Source organism: Otolemur garnettii, unplaced genomic scaffold (genome assembly GCF_000181295.1).
Source record: "Otolemur garnettii isolate 467f Iridium unplaced genomic scaffold, OtoGar3 scaffold00067, whole genome shotgun sequence".
In the NCBI taxonomy this organism is placed as follows: Eukaryota; Metazoa; Chordata; class Mammalia; order Primates; family Galagidae; genus Otolemur; species Otolemur garnettii.
Genome location: NW_003852462.1, coordinates 3,891,891 through 3,910,222, shown reverse-complemented (window position 1 = coordinate 3,910,222; position 18,332 = coordinate 3,891,891). Strand labels below are relative to the sequence as shown.

The window sequence follows — 18,332 nt, the reverse complement described above, 5'->3', positions numbered from 1 at the left end:
CCTGTAGTCCCAGCTACTCGGGAGGCTGAGGCAAGAGAATCGCCTAAGCCCAGGAGTTGGAGGTTGCTGTGAGCTATGACATCACAGTACTCTACAGAGGGCAACAAAGTGAGACTCTGCCTCTAAAAAAAAAAAGAATGTTGCTGTTTTGAGGAATCCCCAGGGAAGTGGTAGATTTAGAAAGAAAACACATATAGACAATGAGTTTGTCAACCCAGCAGTGCACAGCACAGGCCCCTGTCACATCCAAGGTCCTGAGACACCAAGGCCTGCGGTGGGACACAGGGGAGGGAGGAGAGATGTCTAGAAAAGGAGCCTGCACACCACTTGGGAGCTTCTTGGAGGGGAGAGAAGCTGGAGGGCTTCAGTGCCCACGTTCTACTCCCCAAAACCTGTGGACGAGACCTGAAGAGGGAAAATTGGTGTGATTAAGTTAAGGATCTTGAGGGGATCATCTTAGGTTACCCAGATGGGCCCTAAATCTGGTGGCAAGTGTCCTCACAAGAGACAGAGGAGAGACAGTGTCTAGCCCAACAGAGGGGAGAGGGGAAGCGGAGAGGACGCTGGGCAGCCCATGGGGCAGCTTGGACCTGCCTTTCTATGGGCAGTTTCTGGAAAGAGCTCGGGGTGGAGGCCAGACCCCTGCAGGAGTCCACAGGTGTGGGCAGCACTGATGGCCTGCCTCTGGCTTTAAGAGCCGTGAGATTAGAGCCTGCCTCGTTCCTCTGACTGATTGAAGTCACCCAAGGTTCTCACCAGTTTAAATTCCTTTGCTGATGGGTTGTTTTCTGTCTGCCCTCCTGTTTGGTTGTAAATCTGATATGTACTATTTTTAGACTCTGTTATTCTTCCACAGTATTAATCAAAACTTGGCGTTCTGAATCTCAGGATTTCTTGATAGATTTTTACATGCTTTTATTTTCGTTTTTCTGTGCTTTATAAGACTACATCTTCCTCAGATAATTGGATTAGAGGCTTGGGCTTTTATATTTATTTTGTTTTATTTATTTGTTTATTTATTTATTTTTTGAGACAGAGCCTCAAGCTGTTGCCCTGGGTAGAGTGCTGTGGTGTCACAGCTCACAGCAACCTCCAACTCCTGGGCTTAAGCGATTCTTTGGCCTCAGCCTCCCAAGTAGCTGAAACTACAGGCACCCACCACAACACCCAGCTGTTTTTTGGTTGTAGTTGTCATTGTGGTTTGGCAGGCCTGGGCTGGATTTGAACCCACCATCTCTGGTATATCTGGGTGGCGCCTTAGCCGCTTGAGCTATGGGCACCATGCCAAGGCTCAGGCTTTTAAATACTTCTTAAGGGAGTCACAAGTCTGTTCTTTCTGGCTTGCCCATTTGCATTTCTGACTTCATTTCCTAGTAGAACTGGCACCTGGCCGGCAGGGCTGGACAAGTCCACTCTAACCTAGACTGCCCAGTGCCCTCCAGAGCCAGAGTGGGCTCATCAGGGACTGGCCTGGTCTCCTGGTGTCTCAGCCTGGGTGAGTCGGGTTTCACAGGGACAGCAGCTCAGGGGAGAAAGGTGTGTGGTGCATAGTTGGCACTGGGGTCTTTCTGACAGGCAGGACACATGCTGCCCCTTCCCATGGGAGGACCCTCCCTCCCCATCAGGACAGTGTTGGCCTCTGAGCTGCCTCCTCCTCGGCTCTGCAGGTCCCAGATCAGCCCGACCTAGAGTCAGGTCCAGGCTGTGGATGAGCACCCTCCACAGGGGCTTTCTCAGAGCCCGAGAGCTCTTCTCATGCCAGTTGTCCAATATTTACAGCTGTAATTTCTCAATATGCAACTGGAAAACCTGGTTGTCGGGATTGTTTTCTTCATCTGACAAGAGAAAATACAATTACCTTGAGGTCTTCAGATTCATGGCTGTGAGACATCCAGCTTAAACCGTACGGGGACTGTTTGGCCATATGGCCGTCCACTTTGAGGCTATTGAGTTTATGACAGAATCAGCCCGGCCTCGTCCCTGGCCCTGGGGTTGGAACAGTGTTTACTTCCATGTCTGGTCCACCCTGCCAGTGCAGCTGGAGTCTTGGCAGGCCACCCAGCCCTGGTTCCTGGGTTGGGATCTACCCTCCTGGGGTCATGCTGGCTCTGGCCACGTCCCCAGGCAGATGCGCTCTGAGCCATCCACGAGAGTGCAGAGGCTGGAGAGCACCTTTCTCCCGACGTCACCGGCCATCTGGTCAGGCCCATATTCCTGCTCCCATCAGCCCTGGCCCCAGGACAAGGGAGTAAGGCGTGAGGGGGCAAGAGAGGACGAGGTGGGGGTGCAAAGGGAGGTTCAAGTGGCACTGCCTGGGTCTGAATCCCAGCTCTGCTGCCCCGTGGGACTTAACTGCCTTGGTTGTTTTCAACTGGAAGCAGATGATGAAGCCACTGTGTTGCTAAAATGCACACGAAGTACTTGAAGGAGCTTCTGTCGTGTGGGACGGGCTCAGAGGAGGAGGGGTTTTGATTGTTTATGGTCATGTCACTCTCGTTTGTTGTTGCTCTGGGATCCTAATTCAGGTTCCTCGGATCATTTTGAAACTGCAGGTTCAAAGGTTAGGCACTGTATAGTCAAGGTCATAGTAGCTATTACAGCAGATGGGCCCTGAAATCCTAGGATGTAACTCAGTGGAGGTTCATTTCTTGCTTAAGTAAAGTCCTGAGTAGGGATGGTTCTCTTCCAAACACCAGGGGTCCAGGTTTTAAGGTCCCTTTGGTCTTGGTCTCTATCATCGGTAGTAGGTCCCAGCAGGGGACAGAGCAGGGAGGCTCATGTGTCTGAGGCTTCTGTGGGCCAGGCCTGGCGTGGCACTGAGCTGTTCCGCAGGAGGGGTATTTGCAGATCCCCCACAGGGGAGGCTCTGTGTGGAAGAGGGTGAGGACACGGATTTGGTGATGAGCAAGTCGCCTCTGCCTGGTCCTGCCCTGGGTACACCAGATCCCTGTCTCGTCCTCCTTGTACGTGTCAGACACCTTCCCCCAGGAGCACTGGAAATCCTGTGCAGCCCCCACATCAGCCTCGGACTTCAAGGTCACGCGCAGGCTTCTTCATCGGGTGTGGTGTGGGTCCTCCTGGTTTGCAGCCAATGAACTGGAAAGATGAGTCATTTGCACTCACTCGTGCACATAGCAGGGGAGGGAGAGAGGAACAAACACGGGACCAGGGACCAGAGAGAATGAGCGGCCACAGGAGCCCGTGGGCCAAGTGGTGGCAAATCCTGCTGGGGTCTGAGTTGTGGCCCCAGGGACAGTCCTTGATGAGACCCTGATTCTGCTCTGAGGGGAGGAACTCCATGGCGCTGGACTCTGCTGTCTGGAAGGTTCTCCCTTGTCTGTTGTCCTTATGGACTGTCCCAAAGTGTACCTTGCAGAACGGGGCTCAACCTCGGTTGGGGATCAGAGCTTCTTTAAGGCTGGAGCAGTCAGAAGCATTTTTCATCTAGGAGAATTCTGTCCCCTCATTAACTGCTCTGAGCAGGTGTCTGGTCTGTCTGCTCCCACCAGTTCCGGGTGACGGTGGCCACCCCCGGCGTTCCTTGCACACACAGTCCTCAAGCCTTGTTAACATGTCTGGTTATTTCCTCACTCCTCTCTCTCTCAGACTCTCAAGACACAGCTGGTAGGAAAACCACACTTTATCCCACAAGATTAAGTCTTAGCAGGGTTTTGATTTCAAAGTCTCCCTCAGGTCGAGAAACAATAGGCCTCTCCCATCTTTTAATGCCCCAAGTCTCTAGACTTCCTTCGCCTGCTGTTCTACTTAGAAACCAGCTCTTTCTCTCTTGAGCTTCCTTCTTTCTTGACCTACCTTGCTAAGAGCAAAAAAATGGAAGGTGCGACTCTTGACTGCCTTCAGCCTCTTCCTCAGCCCTGGGATTCAGCAGGTGGGTATTTAGGCCAGTCACATGTCCCGCCTCTGAGCCAGGGTGACTATAAATAGTGCCCCACTGCGTTTGGGCAGCACTGGGGGAGGGAGAGCTGAGGCCCTACGTGCTGGGGTTCAAGCCTGTGCTTCCAGGGCCTATTCACACATGCCTTTGTTTCACCTGAGAAATAGGGCTTTCAGGAACTCACAGAGGCCATTGGACAACCTCGTTGTGTGATCAGAGTGCAGTTACCCACACCTGGCTGGTAGAGCCCACCACACACCCGGTCGTGTGGTCTGGCCCGTCGCTCCGGGCTGCACACCTGTACGGCCAGTGACTGCTGAGTGCTGTGGCGAGTGTAACACCGCAGTGTCGGTGGATCTAAACATAGAAAAGGGTTTTCCTGTGTTCAGGGTGTCTTGTTTGTTTTTTGAGGCTTCTGAACCTCAAAAACAGGTTTCTGAGTTTAGAGGTACATATTTGAGTCTGAATTCAATGTCGGGCAGTGAGGTACTCAGTTTGAATTACTGGGTGGAGAATACTTGTATGTGTGTGCTGGGGCTATCAGAACCAGGGACCATGGGCTGGGTGCCTTAAATAGCAGAAATTGGTCTCATGGTCCTGGAGACTGGAGGTCTGAGATCGAGGTGTCCCAGCACTGGCTCCTCCCGAGGCCGCTCTCTTGGGCTTGCAGGTGTTAGTCTCCTCCTACATCCTCACCTGGTTGTTCCTCTGTAAGGTCAGAGTCCTGATCACCTCTCCGTACAGGGATGCCAGTCACATGGGATTAGGGCCCACCCTAATGACTCATTTTATCTTCTTCAAAGACCCCATCTGCACATACAGTCACATTCTGCAGCACTCAGGGGTCAAGACCTCAACTATGAGTTTGAGGAGATACAGTTTAGTCACACACCAAGGTCTCCGAGGTGATGCCTGACAGCTAAGAGACCCCAGATATCAAATTCTGGGTCAGGATCACCCTTCATCCCACCAGTGTTTTTACTGCTGAGAAACATTAACTTGTCAAAAGCCAGACCTAGAAAGTACCTGTCTTTATATCCCAGGGGAGGGGCAAGTGCAACCCTGGGACCTTATAGCCTTGAGATGTTTAGTGAGTATCTTTGGACAGGGCCTTGCAGGAGTGCCAGTGTCCCCAGGGAGTAATGTCATGACCCACTAGCATGGTGGCTGATTGATCCTTGCAGGCCTTCCCCTTCACCAGCTATGGCCTATTTGGAGACCCTATTTTTCCTTAAAGAAATCATGTGTGAGTTGCCAGCAGTTGGATGCCTTTGGTGACCATGCAGACATCAGGGCAGTCTCCGCATTGCCAGACCATTTGCACATGGGACTCCATCTGCCCACAACTGACCCATCTCCTTTCTGTTCCAGAGCCGTACACCGTCAGCTACAGCCAGTCCAGCCTGATCCACCTGGTGGGGCCTTCAGACTGCACTCTGCATGGCTTCGTGCACGGAGGTGAGAAGCAAGTGGTTGTGGCTATCCCCCTCCGTCCCCTGGGTCCTTGTCCATCCCACAGGAAGTCATGCTGCCAGCTGACCCACTTTAAGCTCTGGTGTTTAGTGAAGTATAAATTTAAGCTTTTAAGAGGTTGCATAATAAATTACTGAAATACCGTCAATGCCTGTTTCTCAGACTGGAAGTGAAAGTCAGTGGGCGACTCTGTCCCCCTGGAGGGTCATGTGCAGTCCTGTGGCCTCATAGCTACGAGATGCTTCATGAGTGCCCAGGGGACAGGGGCAGGGCCCTGGGGAATGACACTGCAACCCACTAACAAAAAGTGGCTAATTAATAATGTTTTTGCCTCTGATGTCTGCATTTATATTCCACCAATAAATGCAGATCCCGCCTCCAGCAGCACAGGCCTTCACATTCCTAGCTCAGCTTTCCCCGAGTTTGGAAAGCACAGCTGGGACACAAGAGGACTTAGCTTTAGGTGCACAGATGGACAGTTTTTACTTTAATAATGTGTAATTTTGTGATTTAAGGCAAATATATGAGTAGCACATATTTGTAATTTCATTGATATTGTTATTTTGAATGAGACTAAAGTAAACTTTAAAAAATTAAGTTTTTTTGAAGAAAAATATCAGGGAGAAGGTAGTGAAGTGGTATAAATGATGGAAGCCAGAAAAGACGGTGTGGGGCTCACAAAGTTGGGCACAGCTGTCAGGGGTGTGCTACTAGCCGTCACTCACCAAGCATCCTGTCCTTTTGCACAACACTGTTCATTTGTACTGTCACCTCCCACTACCTGGCGTTCTAAGTTCTCCTTTCTTCTCTACTCAGAAAACTCCTACTCATCCTTCAAAACCCAGTTTAAAAGATACCATTCTAGGCTTGGCTTACTTTGATATTTTGATATCTCAGGAGCAGGGCATCCAGCATCCCCCACACTTTGCGGATACTCATTCTGTGAATGAGAGGCACAGATTACTTTCAGGATGAAGGACGATGGGCCCTGGGCCTGTCAGAATCAGAGTGGGTCCTGAGTTGAGATATGTTTTTAAAGTTTGCTTTTTTTTTTTTTTTTTAACTAATCCCCTGCATTTGTCTGTTTTCAATTTCATGATTGTTTTCCTCTTTCCACCAAATGCTCATTGCACTGCCCTTAGATCCTATTAACTTAGGTCCTACCCGGGGGAAGCTTTACTTTATAGCACATGGTACTTTCCAGGGCAGGCATATTGTAATAATCGGAGGAACCTTCCACACTGAGGATAGCTGTGGCCTCGTAAGTTTGCTGATTCTCCTTCCTGACTGGCCACTGTCTCTTTCCACTCCCTCAGGTTCCAGCGTGGGCCGTAGCCCCCTCTTAGGAATCTGGCTGTCCCATGCCCAGGTTTCTGTAACTTCAAGGAAATGTCTTTGAGCCTCATTTATCTCTACTCTCCCTGGCATTTGTGAAACTCTGTGCTCCAAGTTTTGCGTATTTGGTCTGCATGCTGGAAGTTTTCCATCACTGTTTTCTCCTTGGTGCAAAGGCCCACACTGGTAGGCCCGGTCTGTCTTCACGTGGGGAAGGCATCAGTGAGATGCGAGTGGGAACTGTTGGAAAGCCCCTCAGACAGCCACAGCGTGTCACCTTCCTTTATGGAGTCTAAGGGGCTTCATTTGATAGGTACTTTCTGTTTGTTTCTTTGTTTGAAACAGAGTTTCACTATGTCACCCTCGGTAGAGTGCTATGGCATCACAGCTCACAGCAACCTCCAACTCTTGGGATTTTCTGGCCTCAGCCTCCCAAGTAGTGAGGACTACAGGCCCTGCCACAACACCTGGCTATTTTTTTGTTGTAGTTGTCATTGTTGTTTGTCAGGCCTGGGCCAGGTTCGAACCCACCAGCCCAAGTGTATGTGGCCGGCACCCTAGCTACGGGCGCCGAGCCTGATACAGGCACATTTTTACTGTGCATTTAAGAAGTGTTCATGATGGCTTTATGATATTTGATGCTTATTTTAGTGGGGGCTTTGTGCCCACGATTTGTAAAAATTATGTCTAATAATTTTACCAAACCAAGCCATCTCTTATGTTGCCAGTAACTCCCTGGGAGGGAATGAGTGACGTAAACACCGTGTTGGGAACCCCCAGGAACCCTGACTTCATTGTGTTTCCCTCTAGAGTCCTGTCGACAAGAGTGGCATCTAAAATCAATTTGAATCAAAGTCTTCTCTAAACTGTAATTCAGTAGATGCCAATTGCAAAGGGAAATAGTGACTGAAATGGATGCCAGTTCCGCCTGTCTTCAGTAATTGCGTAACTGTGGGTGTCTTTACAAAGCTGCGCCTGAGTCCCACTGTGATTCAGTGCGTTGGCTAGCTTCAGTCGTCAGGACGGCAAACACACGTCTCAGTCATGACAAACTTGTGAAAGATGTTTTGGAAGAGAGAGAAGCCTTTCTGCTGGGAATCCAGGGGCTCGGGGTGGCCTTTGTAGGCCAGGAAGGAGGGCTGTCTGTCTCTGTAGGTCTAAACTGAAGGACATCGTGACAGGCCAGCCCAGCTGCTGGCTTCTGCCTTCCCTGAGTCCTGAGGGAACCAACACATAGTCCCTCTTCCTCCTGAAAAGTGCTGGGTGTCAGCCCAGAAAAGCCAGTTTTCTCCCTATCGTCCCCTCCCTGCCCCTGCCCATTATTGGTGACCCGAAAGATACCTGGGGTGCCTAGACCTTGAGGCTGGCCAGTAGCCCTGATCAGGGCAGACCCCGAGGAGCCTTGAGTGTGCGTTCCTCACTTCTCAACTTAGGGAAGCTTCGTCTTTTTCATTGGTGCTTTATTTTTTATGTTTAGATTATTTTCAACGAAAGAATTATGTAGAAATAACCCCAAAGAGCTGAGACAGCACAGCGCTCTGGTGCCCCCTTCACTGCGCACCGCAGCTGTGGCACCGGCAGCTGCTGCCCGGCACGTGGCCTGGCCCCCTCCACATGAGCCGGGTGGGACACTGTGGTCGCGGCTCTGCAGAGCTCTGCCACAGTTGCTCCTTATTGTCTTGGTTTCTGTCTGCTGTGACTGTCCCAGCAAGTCTCTCTCCACCTCCAGCAGCTCTGGAAAATGCTTCTCAGTTGGGCGGTGCGGTTTCCCCTGGAGAGCTCCGTCCTCGTCCTCCGTCCTCCTCATCACATTGCTCTCCTCGCCTGCTCTGAACTGGCCCCCTGGGATGGCCTGTCCCTCACCTGGCTCCATGCCCTGATTGACACATCTTCAATTTTCCTCTTTGCTGGTTTTGGTGAAACACGTCCTCTAGTATCTTCCCATGAAAGATAATATAGTAACTAAAATAAAGCCTCAGCTGCCGTAACAAAGGCCCCATATGGCAGTGGCTTCAACAGAGACTTTTTAAAATGTCACAGTGCAGCTGTGAGAGATCCAGAGCTGATAGGGTGGCTCTGTGGTGCTGGGAACCGGGGTCCTTCTGTCCACGTGGTGTGTGTTGGCACATCTGTACCTCAGCAAACAAGGAGGGGCACCCCAGACCCTGTGCTCCTGTCCACCATGGCCACACCCTGGAGTGGGTCCGCCTGGGTGGACGTGTCTGTCAGAGACTGCTGAGGAGGAAAGTTGAACTGCTTTATGGGGTGTTCCCAGTCATGGGTAGAGAGTCATTTTTCTGAGCTTTGCATGTCTGAAAACATTTCCTGGTTGAGTGTGGCATTCTACAGGGAATTCTCTTCCCCAAAGGGCTTAGAAGGATTGCTCTGTGACTTCTAGCTGTGGAGATTTCCACTGGGAAATCCGGGCTCTGTAGATTCTCCCTCCTCTTTCTGGCACAACCTCTGCCTCTCTGCTGCCCTGATCCCCACCCCTCCTTCTGTTGGCCCATCCCTGGTCATCCTGCTGGCTTTTTATTTTATAGTTATTTATTTATTTTGAGACAGAGTCTCATTTTGTCACCTTTGGTAGAGTGCTGTGGCATCACAGCTCACAGCAACCTCAAACTCTTGGGCTCAAGCGATTCTCTTGCCTCAAGTAGCTGGGACTACAGGCATCTGCCATACACCTAGCTATTTTTAGAGACAGGGTCTCACTCTGGCTCAGGCGGCTGGTCTCAAATCTGTGAAGTCAGGCAATCTACCTACCTTGGCCTCCCAGGTGCTAGGATTATAGGCGTGAGACATCGTGCCTGGTCTTGACTTTTTATTAAAGTGGCCGTCTGAATAGCAGATTGTGTGGCTTGCAGTTTCTGGGCCCTTCTTCCCAAAGTGACATCCTCCCCGCCGACATCACCAGGCCTGTGTGCTCACGGTGAGAGCCACAGCTCCAGGTCACCCAGCCCTGCCCGAATGTTCAGCAGGTCTGGGAGGGCCCAAGAGTCTGGGCTGCTCCCGAGTTCCCTCCAGTGCTGCTCTGGAGAGAAGCGCCACCGCGCCTGCCCACATCCCTCTGCCCCTCTGCAGCTCTGGGCCTGCCCCTCCCAAGTAGTCTCACCTCTTCTGTTACAGAGGTTTGAATCCCGCCTGTGGTCAGTTTCCTGGGCCTTCCCAATCATCTCAGGGTCCTTCCGTTGCCACCATCTCTACTAGGGAAGGACACAGGGTCCCTCCGTTGCCACCATCTCTACTAGGGAAGGACACAGGGTCCTTCCGTTGCCACCATCTCTACTAGGGAAGGACAGTTCTCCTTTACGTGGAGTTGGCCCGTCCCATTCTCTCCCTTCCCCTCACCCCTGCAGGCACCCACCCGGCTGTCCAGTTCCTCCCTCAGACCTGAGAAGTAGCTGTAGATGGTGGCAGGAGGCCCAGGTGCTGGTGGTTTCCAAAGCTCCCCAGGTGATCTTGGGGACAGCCTGGGGCAGCTGGTTTAAGTAGCCTGGAGAAGGCCCACAGCTGGGAGAAAGGGACTTGGGGAATTTCGTACCCACAGAGTGTGTTTCCCTCCTTCTCAAAATAGTTCCCAGTCCTGAATTTTGTCTTGTCGTCCTCCCAGGTGCCCTTAACCAAGCCACCCAGTTTTCTTTTTTGTGCTATTTTTAAAAGCTGGAAGGAGAATCTTGTTCCTACCATTAATTACTTAGCTCCTCCTTTAATTATACTTTGAAAGACCCAAAAACTGGGAAAAGAAAAGAGTTAAGGAGCTTTAAGTCCAAGGACCGAATGCTAGAGACAGCGGCCGCCCTGTGCTGCGTGGTCAGCCATCCCGCCCGCCCGGCCCCAGTGCCACGCTGCCCTCCCATCTCTTTGTTCCAGCCTTGAGGGGTTCCAGCCTGCAGGGACCCCCATCGGGCCCTCATCCCAAGGCAAGGGTCCAGCTTCTCTGTCAGGTCTTTAGAGTGTGAGCCAGTTGGAAGGAGGGACTGTTCTCTGGCCCAGAAAAGAACCTCAATGTTGTTGGTCACGTTGGTTCTGCACAAAAGGCAGCTCTGTGCAGAGGGAGGTTGGGTGGCATCCTCGGGGGAGGAGTTTGCTCAGCTTGTGTCACATGGTCCTGGGAAGCACAGGTCTGGGCTGCAGTTCTGATGACCACAGTTAGAGCAGTGTGCCCCCACCCTCCTGCATTGCCCTCTCCTGGGGCTTCAGTCCACCTCCCTGAAACTTGATACTCCAGGCAGCTTGGCACTTGGGGGCTGCATGTCAAAGTGAGGACATGAGGCCCCCGGGGTCTCAGTCTCCGCCTGCTCCTCTCTCACCCTCCCCCGAGTGTGTCCTCTCAGGTCTCTCCTGGCCTCTCCCCAGCCCGTGGCCTAAGTTAAGACCTCCGGGCGGCGGTGCCTGACAGATTTGCTGGTGTGCAGCTCTGGTTCCGGGAGCTCAGCCAGTGGCGTCTTCACCAGGCTGACCCGTCTGGGACCCGCTCTTCCTCTGATTTCCCCACGCTTCACCCTTTTCCTAATTTCTGAAGCTACCCCCAAGTTGTGCGTGGCAGCCGCCCCAATTTACCCTCCCTGGGCCCGGGTCCCCCTTGCTGTAAGGGAGTCCGGGGGTGGGGGAGATGAAATGAGATAACTCAGGGAAAGCAGCTGGCACGTCGGAAGCGCTTAATCGGGGGGGGGGGGGGGGTGGTGGGGTTTTTTTTTTTTTTTTTTTTTTTTTTTTTTTGAGACAGAGCCTCAAGCTGTCCCCCTGGGTAGAGTGCCGTGGCATTACAGCTCACAGCAACCTCCAACTCCTGGGCTCAAGCGAGTCTCCTGCCTCCACCTCCCAAGTAGCTGGGACCACAGGCGCCCGCCACAACGCCCGGCTGTTTTTTTGGTTGCAACCGTCATTGTTGTTTGGCGGGTCCGGGCTGGGGATTCGAACCCGCCACCTTAGGTGTACGTGGCTGGCGCCTTAGCCGGTTGAGCTATAGGCGCCGAGCCATTTTATTTATTTCTTAATTTATCTTATTGCAGACATATTAGAGAGAATGTTCTCCTGGAGAACGGGAGCTTGTCTCTTGTATCCAGGGGAACATTTGTGAAATGTGACCATGGGCTTCAGTGTTTTAATTACAAATTCCTCAAAGTGAGACCCACCCCTCCCTGGCAATAATGGCAGCACCTGAAAATGAAGCAACACTCCTCCAGGTAACTACTGGTCAAAGGAAAGCAAAATCTGGACTTAAATTATCTAGAAAATAACAAAAGGAGAATGCTTCCTGTCAAAATCAGGGAGATGGCTAAAGTTGTCCTCGGAGCGGAAGTGGCTATCTTTGAGCTTGTGTTACTTAAAAAGAAAAATTAAAAATACCCAAGTGTTGGAACTGGAAAAAGAATAACGAGATCCACCCACAGAGAGGACCGAGGACTGGGCTGGGGCGGGCTGGCTCTGTGTCTCTGGCTGGCTGGGGACTCCGGTCCTCGCCCCTGCTGGCGTCTCTAAGCTGCCCCCAGCTCCAGGTCCTCATGACCACAAAACCTGGGACGTTTGGATCTCAGAGCTGGCTCCACCGTCCTGTCTGGCCTCTGTGCTGCCCCTTGTCCCTTTGCCCTGGTGGTGTGCTCATCCCACCTGTCTTCACAGAGGTGGCCCCCGCCTCTGGAGCTGCCCCTCCCTGCAGCCACCCCACTCCTGGCAGGGGACACTTGCCCATCTGCTGATGACACCCGGCACGTGGTTTGAGAACATGGGTGTGAGGTCACATGGGAGTGAGCATCTGGTCTATTTGATCCTGGCCACTCCCTCAGCCCAGGGTCAGGAGCGAGTGTGAGTACTAGTGGACTGTCATTACAGAAAATAGTGTCCAGGACACAGCTGCTTCCCATCCTGTGCTGTCTCGAGTCTACAGGTGATTTTATCAGTAAAGAACACCCCACAACTCTGACAGTCCAGGGGGTCTGACACCCAGCTTCCCAGAGTGCCTTGTAGAGGGAGCTCCAGCTCTGCAGTTAACTTGGTTTTGGAAAAGAATAATGGGATCGTGACTGAGATGAAGCTCTTCCTCAATCACAGTGGAGCTGTCTTTGGTTCCCTTGGCCAGTGAGGGCCAATCTTCTCTCTGGCAGAGCCGTCTCCCAGCCCATCCTCAGTCTTGGCCCCTGCTCAGCCCAAGAGCTGCCTGCAGCTACTCCTCCCCACCCTCTCTTCCACCTCCCTCAAGCCTGTGCATGTCACCTCTGTCTGGTCTGTCACCAAAGCCTGTGGGCTGGGGCCAGTAACCTGGAGGGCCCCCTCCTGGCTGCCCTTTAGTCCCCTTGTGGTTTCTCAGGGCCCTATCTGTGTACGGTGTGTTCCCTCCCTCCTAGCTGGTCTCATTCCCACCACCTTGCTCTTGTATTTATAGCTCCAGGCCACACCTCCTGGCCTCCCCAGTGTGGTGTCAGACAGAGCTCTCAGCCCCTCCTGGCTGCCAGAATTCCTACAGTTAGTCTTGGCCTTGGTCATGGACCACCATCTTATCTGTCCGCTGGTCTGTGTGGCTCCCCTAAGGGTCCTCCTCACAAACTGTCCCTTCCTGGTCCACCATCACGCCCACGATGGCCTCCCCTGGGTTCCCCTCCTTTCTGTGCCCAAACAGTCTCTTCTCTGAAATAGCTGCCTGGCTTTCCTGCCTGCCATTTCTTCCCTCCCAGCCCTCCATGATCGTGTCTTCCCAGGCCTCCCCAGCAGCACCTGGTCCCCTCCTACCATTCTCCCTGCCTGTGGGGCAAGTGAGCACACTCCAGACTGGGGGGCTCCAGACTGGGGGCCGACACCTGCCCAGCTGCCCCGTTTTCTCCAGGTGTCTGAAGAAAAAGAAAGAGACCCCTGCTGACTGGCACTGTCACGTAGACCAACCCCACCTTCCCTGACCCTGCCTACTTGTCGCCCTTGATTCGTGTTTCCTGCAGGCTCTTTACCCTCAACCAGAGTGGAAGCTGATGAGGTGGGGACTTCTGTCTGTGTTGTCCACTGCTGCGTCCCTGCTTAGCACAGGCCTGGCCTGGAGTGGATACTTGGCAGTGGAGTAACTGAGCTGAGAAGGTTGAAGGTCCCTGGGGACTGTCCCGCCTGGAGAGTGTGCCAAGATGCTCATGCCCCACCTGTGAAGAGCTGGTGGCAGAGCTTTCTGCTGTGGGCATCAGGCAGTGGGCACCTGCTATGTGCTGGCCCTGGTGCTAGGACAGGAACGCAGTGGGGTGGGACACAGCCCAGCCCCCACTGGCACATCAGGAGACAAACCTTCGGTGGCAAATACCCACAGGAATGCCCAGCAACCAGGGGCTGCACACCTGGGCTGGAGCCTGAAGGAGGCTGGAGGAGAGCACAGGCCCGGCTGTGGGGCAGGGGGCGTGTAGGCGAGGCCTCCACCAAGACGCCCCTGCCAAGACAGTTTTGTTGACTTGCTCTTTGGGGGATAGTTGTGGAAAAAACAGTATGTTGTCCCTGGAGGAGGGGTTGACTTTCACTAAAAAGTATGGCAGGTGGCACAGATGCTCTTTCCCAAATCTGTGACCTCCTTTGGCTTTAGCCCCTACTGCTCTGTGGGGGACATTGTGCCAAGTCCAGTAGGGGGGAACTGAACAGGCAGGGCAAGTCCCCTACTCCAGTGGGGCCAAGAGGTGGATAAGCCATTTCTGGTTGGAGGTGTCACTTTTTCTTTATTGGGAAGCCGAGAGCGTCTCTGGGGATAGCCTCCTCCCCTCCAGTTCTCACTTTCTAAGAAGCTTAATGTTTGAAAACATTCTCTGCTGTGGGGGCAGGAGGCAGGGGCCAGGCAACTCCAGCCCCAATCCCCAGGATGCTGTCAACCTGAGAAGCCAGGGGCGTGGGGTCATGGCAGCCCTGCCTGAGGACCCGCAGGCACCTGTCCTGGAACACACTTGCTGTGTTCACACTGGGCCCTCTTCTCAGCAGAGTCCTACTGGCCAGCGCATGCCTGTCCGACATCCCCACTTTGGACATTTTATCACTTTCTTTAAAAACTCATCATCTTTTCCTCTAAATAAAAATAAAAGAAACTCATCATCTTTTGGTGTGATTGCCACAAATTCTCATTAGTGACCTTAATACTCCTCTGCCCTTGGTCCAGCCCACAGAGAGCCAGGTCCTAGGGCTGTCTTGGAGGCCCTCTCACAACAGGATCCCATAATAACCCTTGTAATTACCCAAGGTTGGGGTATTTAAAACAAGATGAAGTTACTATCGTTTTCTTAATATAGGAGGCCGGCACCTACGCTCCGTCAGTTGGGGCTAAATATAGAAATGGGGGCATCTCAAATTGCCACCCACAGAGCACAGTGACATGAGGGCTCTGAGCCAGCCCACAGGGCCTTAGGAAATAAGATGAAGCCTCTATTTTTAAGCCAGTCAACAAGTTGTCAATACTTAAAAACAACACAACAACAAAAAAACCTGCAAGCAAGTTAAATGTTAGATTTAAAAATATCTTTAGTACCTAATGTTTATATGTTAGTAGCCCAGCAAGGCTGGATTTTTTTTTTTTCCTTCCCATGATTCCTGAAACTAGTGCAGTCTGCAGGGACGGCACACCCTACAATTTTGTTGTCATCTTTTAAATCGTAAATGTTGGGAAGTAAGGATGGCTGCGGGGACTGTAATTTTCCTGAGTTATCCTCCTGTGTCGGCAGCCCCCGTCGTGCCTACACAGGAGGAAACAGACATAGCTTTTCAGTAGGAACCTGGGGAAAGACATTTTAGAGAAAACTTGAGTACTGGATAGTTTAAACTCTGTGAGAAAGTGACGGGGAGACACTGGCTCCAGCATCAGAGGGCTGGTGGCGACGTCTGGCAAGGCAGAGGGCCCGGGGGGAGCGTTGGTGGCAGGAGAGGCGTCGTGAGCCAGGTCCTGTGATTTTCTGGCATTTTTTCCCTTGAACTTTGCTTTCTCCATTGGCACATGGACAGGAATGTGTCTCATCACGGGTGGTATTTTGTGGTGATGTTGGGGTGAGATGATGTGACTGTCTAACCGTCTCACTCCTGCATGGACGGTGGAGGTCAGTGCCTTCTCTCAGCAGCACGTCCCAGCACCAGTCACCCTGAGCAGGACAAGGGGGCGCAGGGGAGGACCCATCTTCGTGCTGAATCGAACCTTGACTGTCAGGAGACCAGTTCCCTTCCCCCTAATGAGCCCCAGGGTCCCATTCACTCGCTGCAGCCACAGCTATCATTTATTTTTCTCAGATCCTTTGTAGCGACATTAAAAAATGCACTTAGGGGTCGGCGCCTGTGGCTCAAGTGGCTAAGGCGCCAGCCACATACACCTAAGGTAGCAGGTTCAAATCCAGCCAGGGCCCACCAAACAACAATGATGGCTGCAACCAAAAAATAGCCAGCGTTGTGGCGGGCGCCTGTGGTCCCAGCTACTTGGGAGGCTGAGGCAGGAGACTCACTTGAGCCCAGGAGTTGGAGGTTGCTGTGAGCTATGATACCACAGCACTCTACCCAGGGGGACAGCTAGAGGCTCTGTCTCAAAAAAAAAAAAAAAGTGCACTTATGAAAACAAACTGGTGGTGAGAGCCTCACACTTGGGTTTGGAGACTTTCCAATTTTACCTCCAGAAAGTTTCTCCAGCTCGGTGAGCCCTAAAATTGACCCTGCTGTCACTTCTCTTGGGTCTTCCCATGGGCTTCCTGGAGGAAAAACTAACTGAAGTGGGACAAAGATGTGCCCAGTTGAACACCTCTGGGAGTTCAGGGGCCCCTGGTGCCCGGGAGGCAGCCCCAGCTGTCATGCCCTCCTGTCTGGCAGCATGTGGGGACACTGGTCTCCCACTGCTCACATCTGGGGATGTTGGTTATCATCTGAGTAGACATGTGTGGGATTGTGTCCAGCCCCTGTCCACAGGCTCGGCCTTTCCCGTCGTTGGTGTGGCACGGTGTCATGTCAGGTCGGCAGTTAATCTAAGCCCTCTCTGAGTTTCTTAGGCAGGTATTCCTGTGCTGGCTGCTGGGGCTAGTGGAGGTCCTCCCCGTAAATGTCACTGTCAACACATAGCAAGAACCTTTTGAATAATAATTTTGACACCAGCCTGGCTGTTTAGCTCACTCGGCTTTGGGCTCCTGTGGCCTGGATAAGTTTTTGAGCCCTCACCTATGACTGTTGAGCCACACTGATGCCTGAACACAGAGCCTCAGACCTCACTGCTGTGGCTGCTCACTGGGTTGATGTGACTCATTGGTCAGCGTGTGCACGTTGGCGCGTTCACAGATTCAGCAGCCATTTCCTGAGCACTGAATGCCAGGCTCTGCACTGACTCAGGGACACAGGGACAGCGAGGCCTGGTCCCTCCCAGTGCATCTGCGCACCAGGTGCTCACCCAGCCACGCGCGCCTCCCCTCAGGTCTGCTGCGGCTCGAAGCCCACGTTGGCAGCCGCGTACTTTGGGTCCTGCAGTGGAAGCTTTATGCCAACAAGTTGGCATTGTGGATAAATGGGGTAAACCCTCAGTTTGAAGGAGCTGATTAAAAACTTCTAGTTATCCTTTCAGCAAGTCCTTTCTTAACAAGTTCTGCTTTTCAGGACATGTAACCAGGGAGTTATTGTAGGTGTTTTCTAAGTTCTGAATGTTAATTCCAGCAAAAGCACTTCCTGGAAAACTAGCAGAGCCTAGTCATGGGCTCAGACATGCGTCTGCTTCCAATAGTGACTTAAAATAACCTGACAGAGACTCCGCAAGGCCAGGCAGAGATAAAGCTCAGATGACCCTTTGTTGCAGACCTGGGAGCGCTGAGCTGCCTGAAGCCCATGGCGCCCTCCTGCCTGGCAACTGTGTCTCATTTGCGGGGGTGGGGGTGGTTAAAACCTGGTGCCCAGGAATCTTTGGGCTACACGTGCACTGTTTTCCCAGGATTTCACTCGTGCCCTTTCTTTAGATTGGACCTCCGTGTGACTCGGAGCCTCTGTCATTGATTTGAAAAATGGGGGTGCTGATACCTCTGAGCACAGGTTGAGCAGAAAAGATGCACCAGGGACAGGTTAGTGACCAGTGTGTAGCTGGCTCTAACTCTGTCCCCTCTGCCTCCTCACCTGTCTCACCATCATTTAGCAGAGTCTTCTTTTAGTGAAAATAAAAGCATAATCCTTAAAATCAAGAACACCTCTTTTTAAAAGACTTTTTGTTGTGGGATGCTAAGCCCTACACAAAAGCAGAGAAAAGCACCAGGCGTCCTCCAGCTGCAGCTCCCAGCAGCACCTGGCCTTCCGCTTCACCTCTCACACCCCGCAGTGTTCCAAAGAAAATCCCTGGTGTCCTCTCCGCCGGGCAGCTTTCTACTTCTGACACCCACGATGCCATTATCACCTCCTCTCTAGTCAGTTTGCAAGCCCTTACTATCCAGTGATCAGATGTCCCCGGTTACTCACCCGTGCTTCCAGTTGGTAGGGTCTAGGGGGAAACAAGACCAGCACGGTGCTCATGGTTGGTGTCTCCTGAAGGGAGGAGCCCTCTTGGCCATGCTGAGCAGCAGAGGGCCCTGGCTGGCCACCTGCCTGGCCCCACCCTACCAGTCCCCCTCCCTTCCCTTCCCTTTCTTTCTCTTTCTCTTTCTTTTTTTTTCCTTTTTTCTTTTTTTTTTTTTTTTTT

General features: G+C 52.3%; 1 protein-coding gene across 2 annotated transcripts in view; it reads left to right on the top strand.

Annotated features, from left to right (window-relative positions):
- Positions 1 to 18,332, top strand: part of ACOT7 (acyl-CoA thioesterase 7) — an 89,807-nt gene that overhangs the window by 44,675 nt on the left and 26,800 nt on the right. For both annotated transcript variants that reach the window (XM_003793227.3, XM_023515201.1), the window contains exon 6: positions 5,267 to 5,353. In XM_003793227.3, the coding sequence (XP_003793275.1) occupies positions 5,267 to 5,353 (87 nt within the window). The remainder of the gene's footprint in view (positions 1 to 5,266; positions 5,354 to 18,332) is intronic.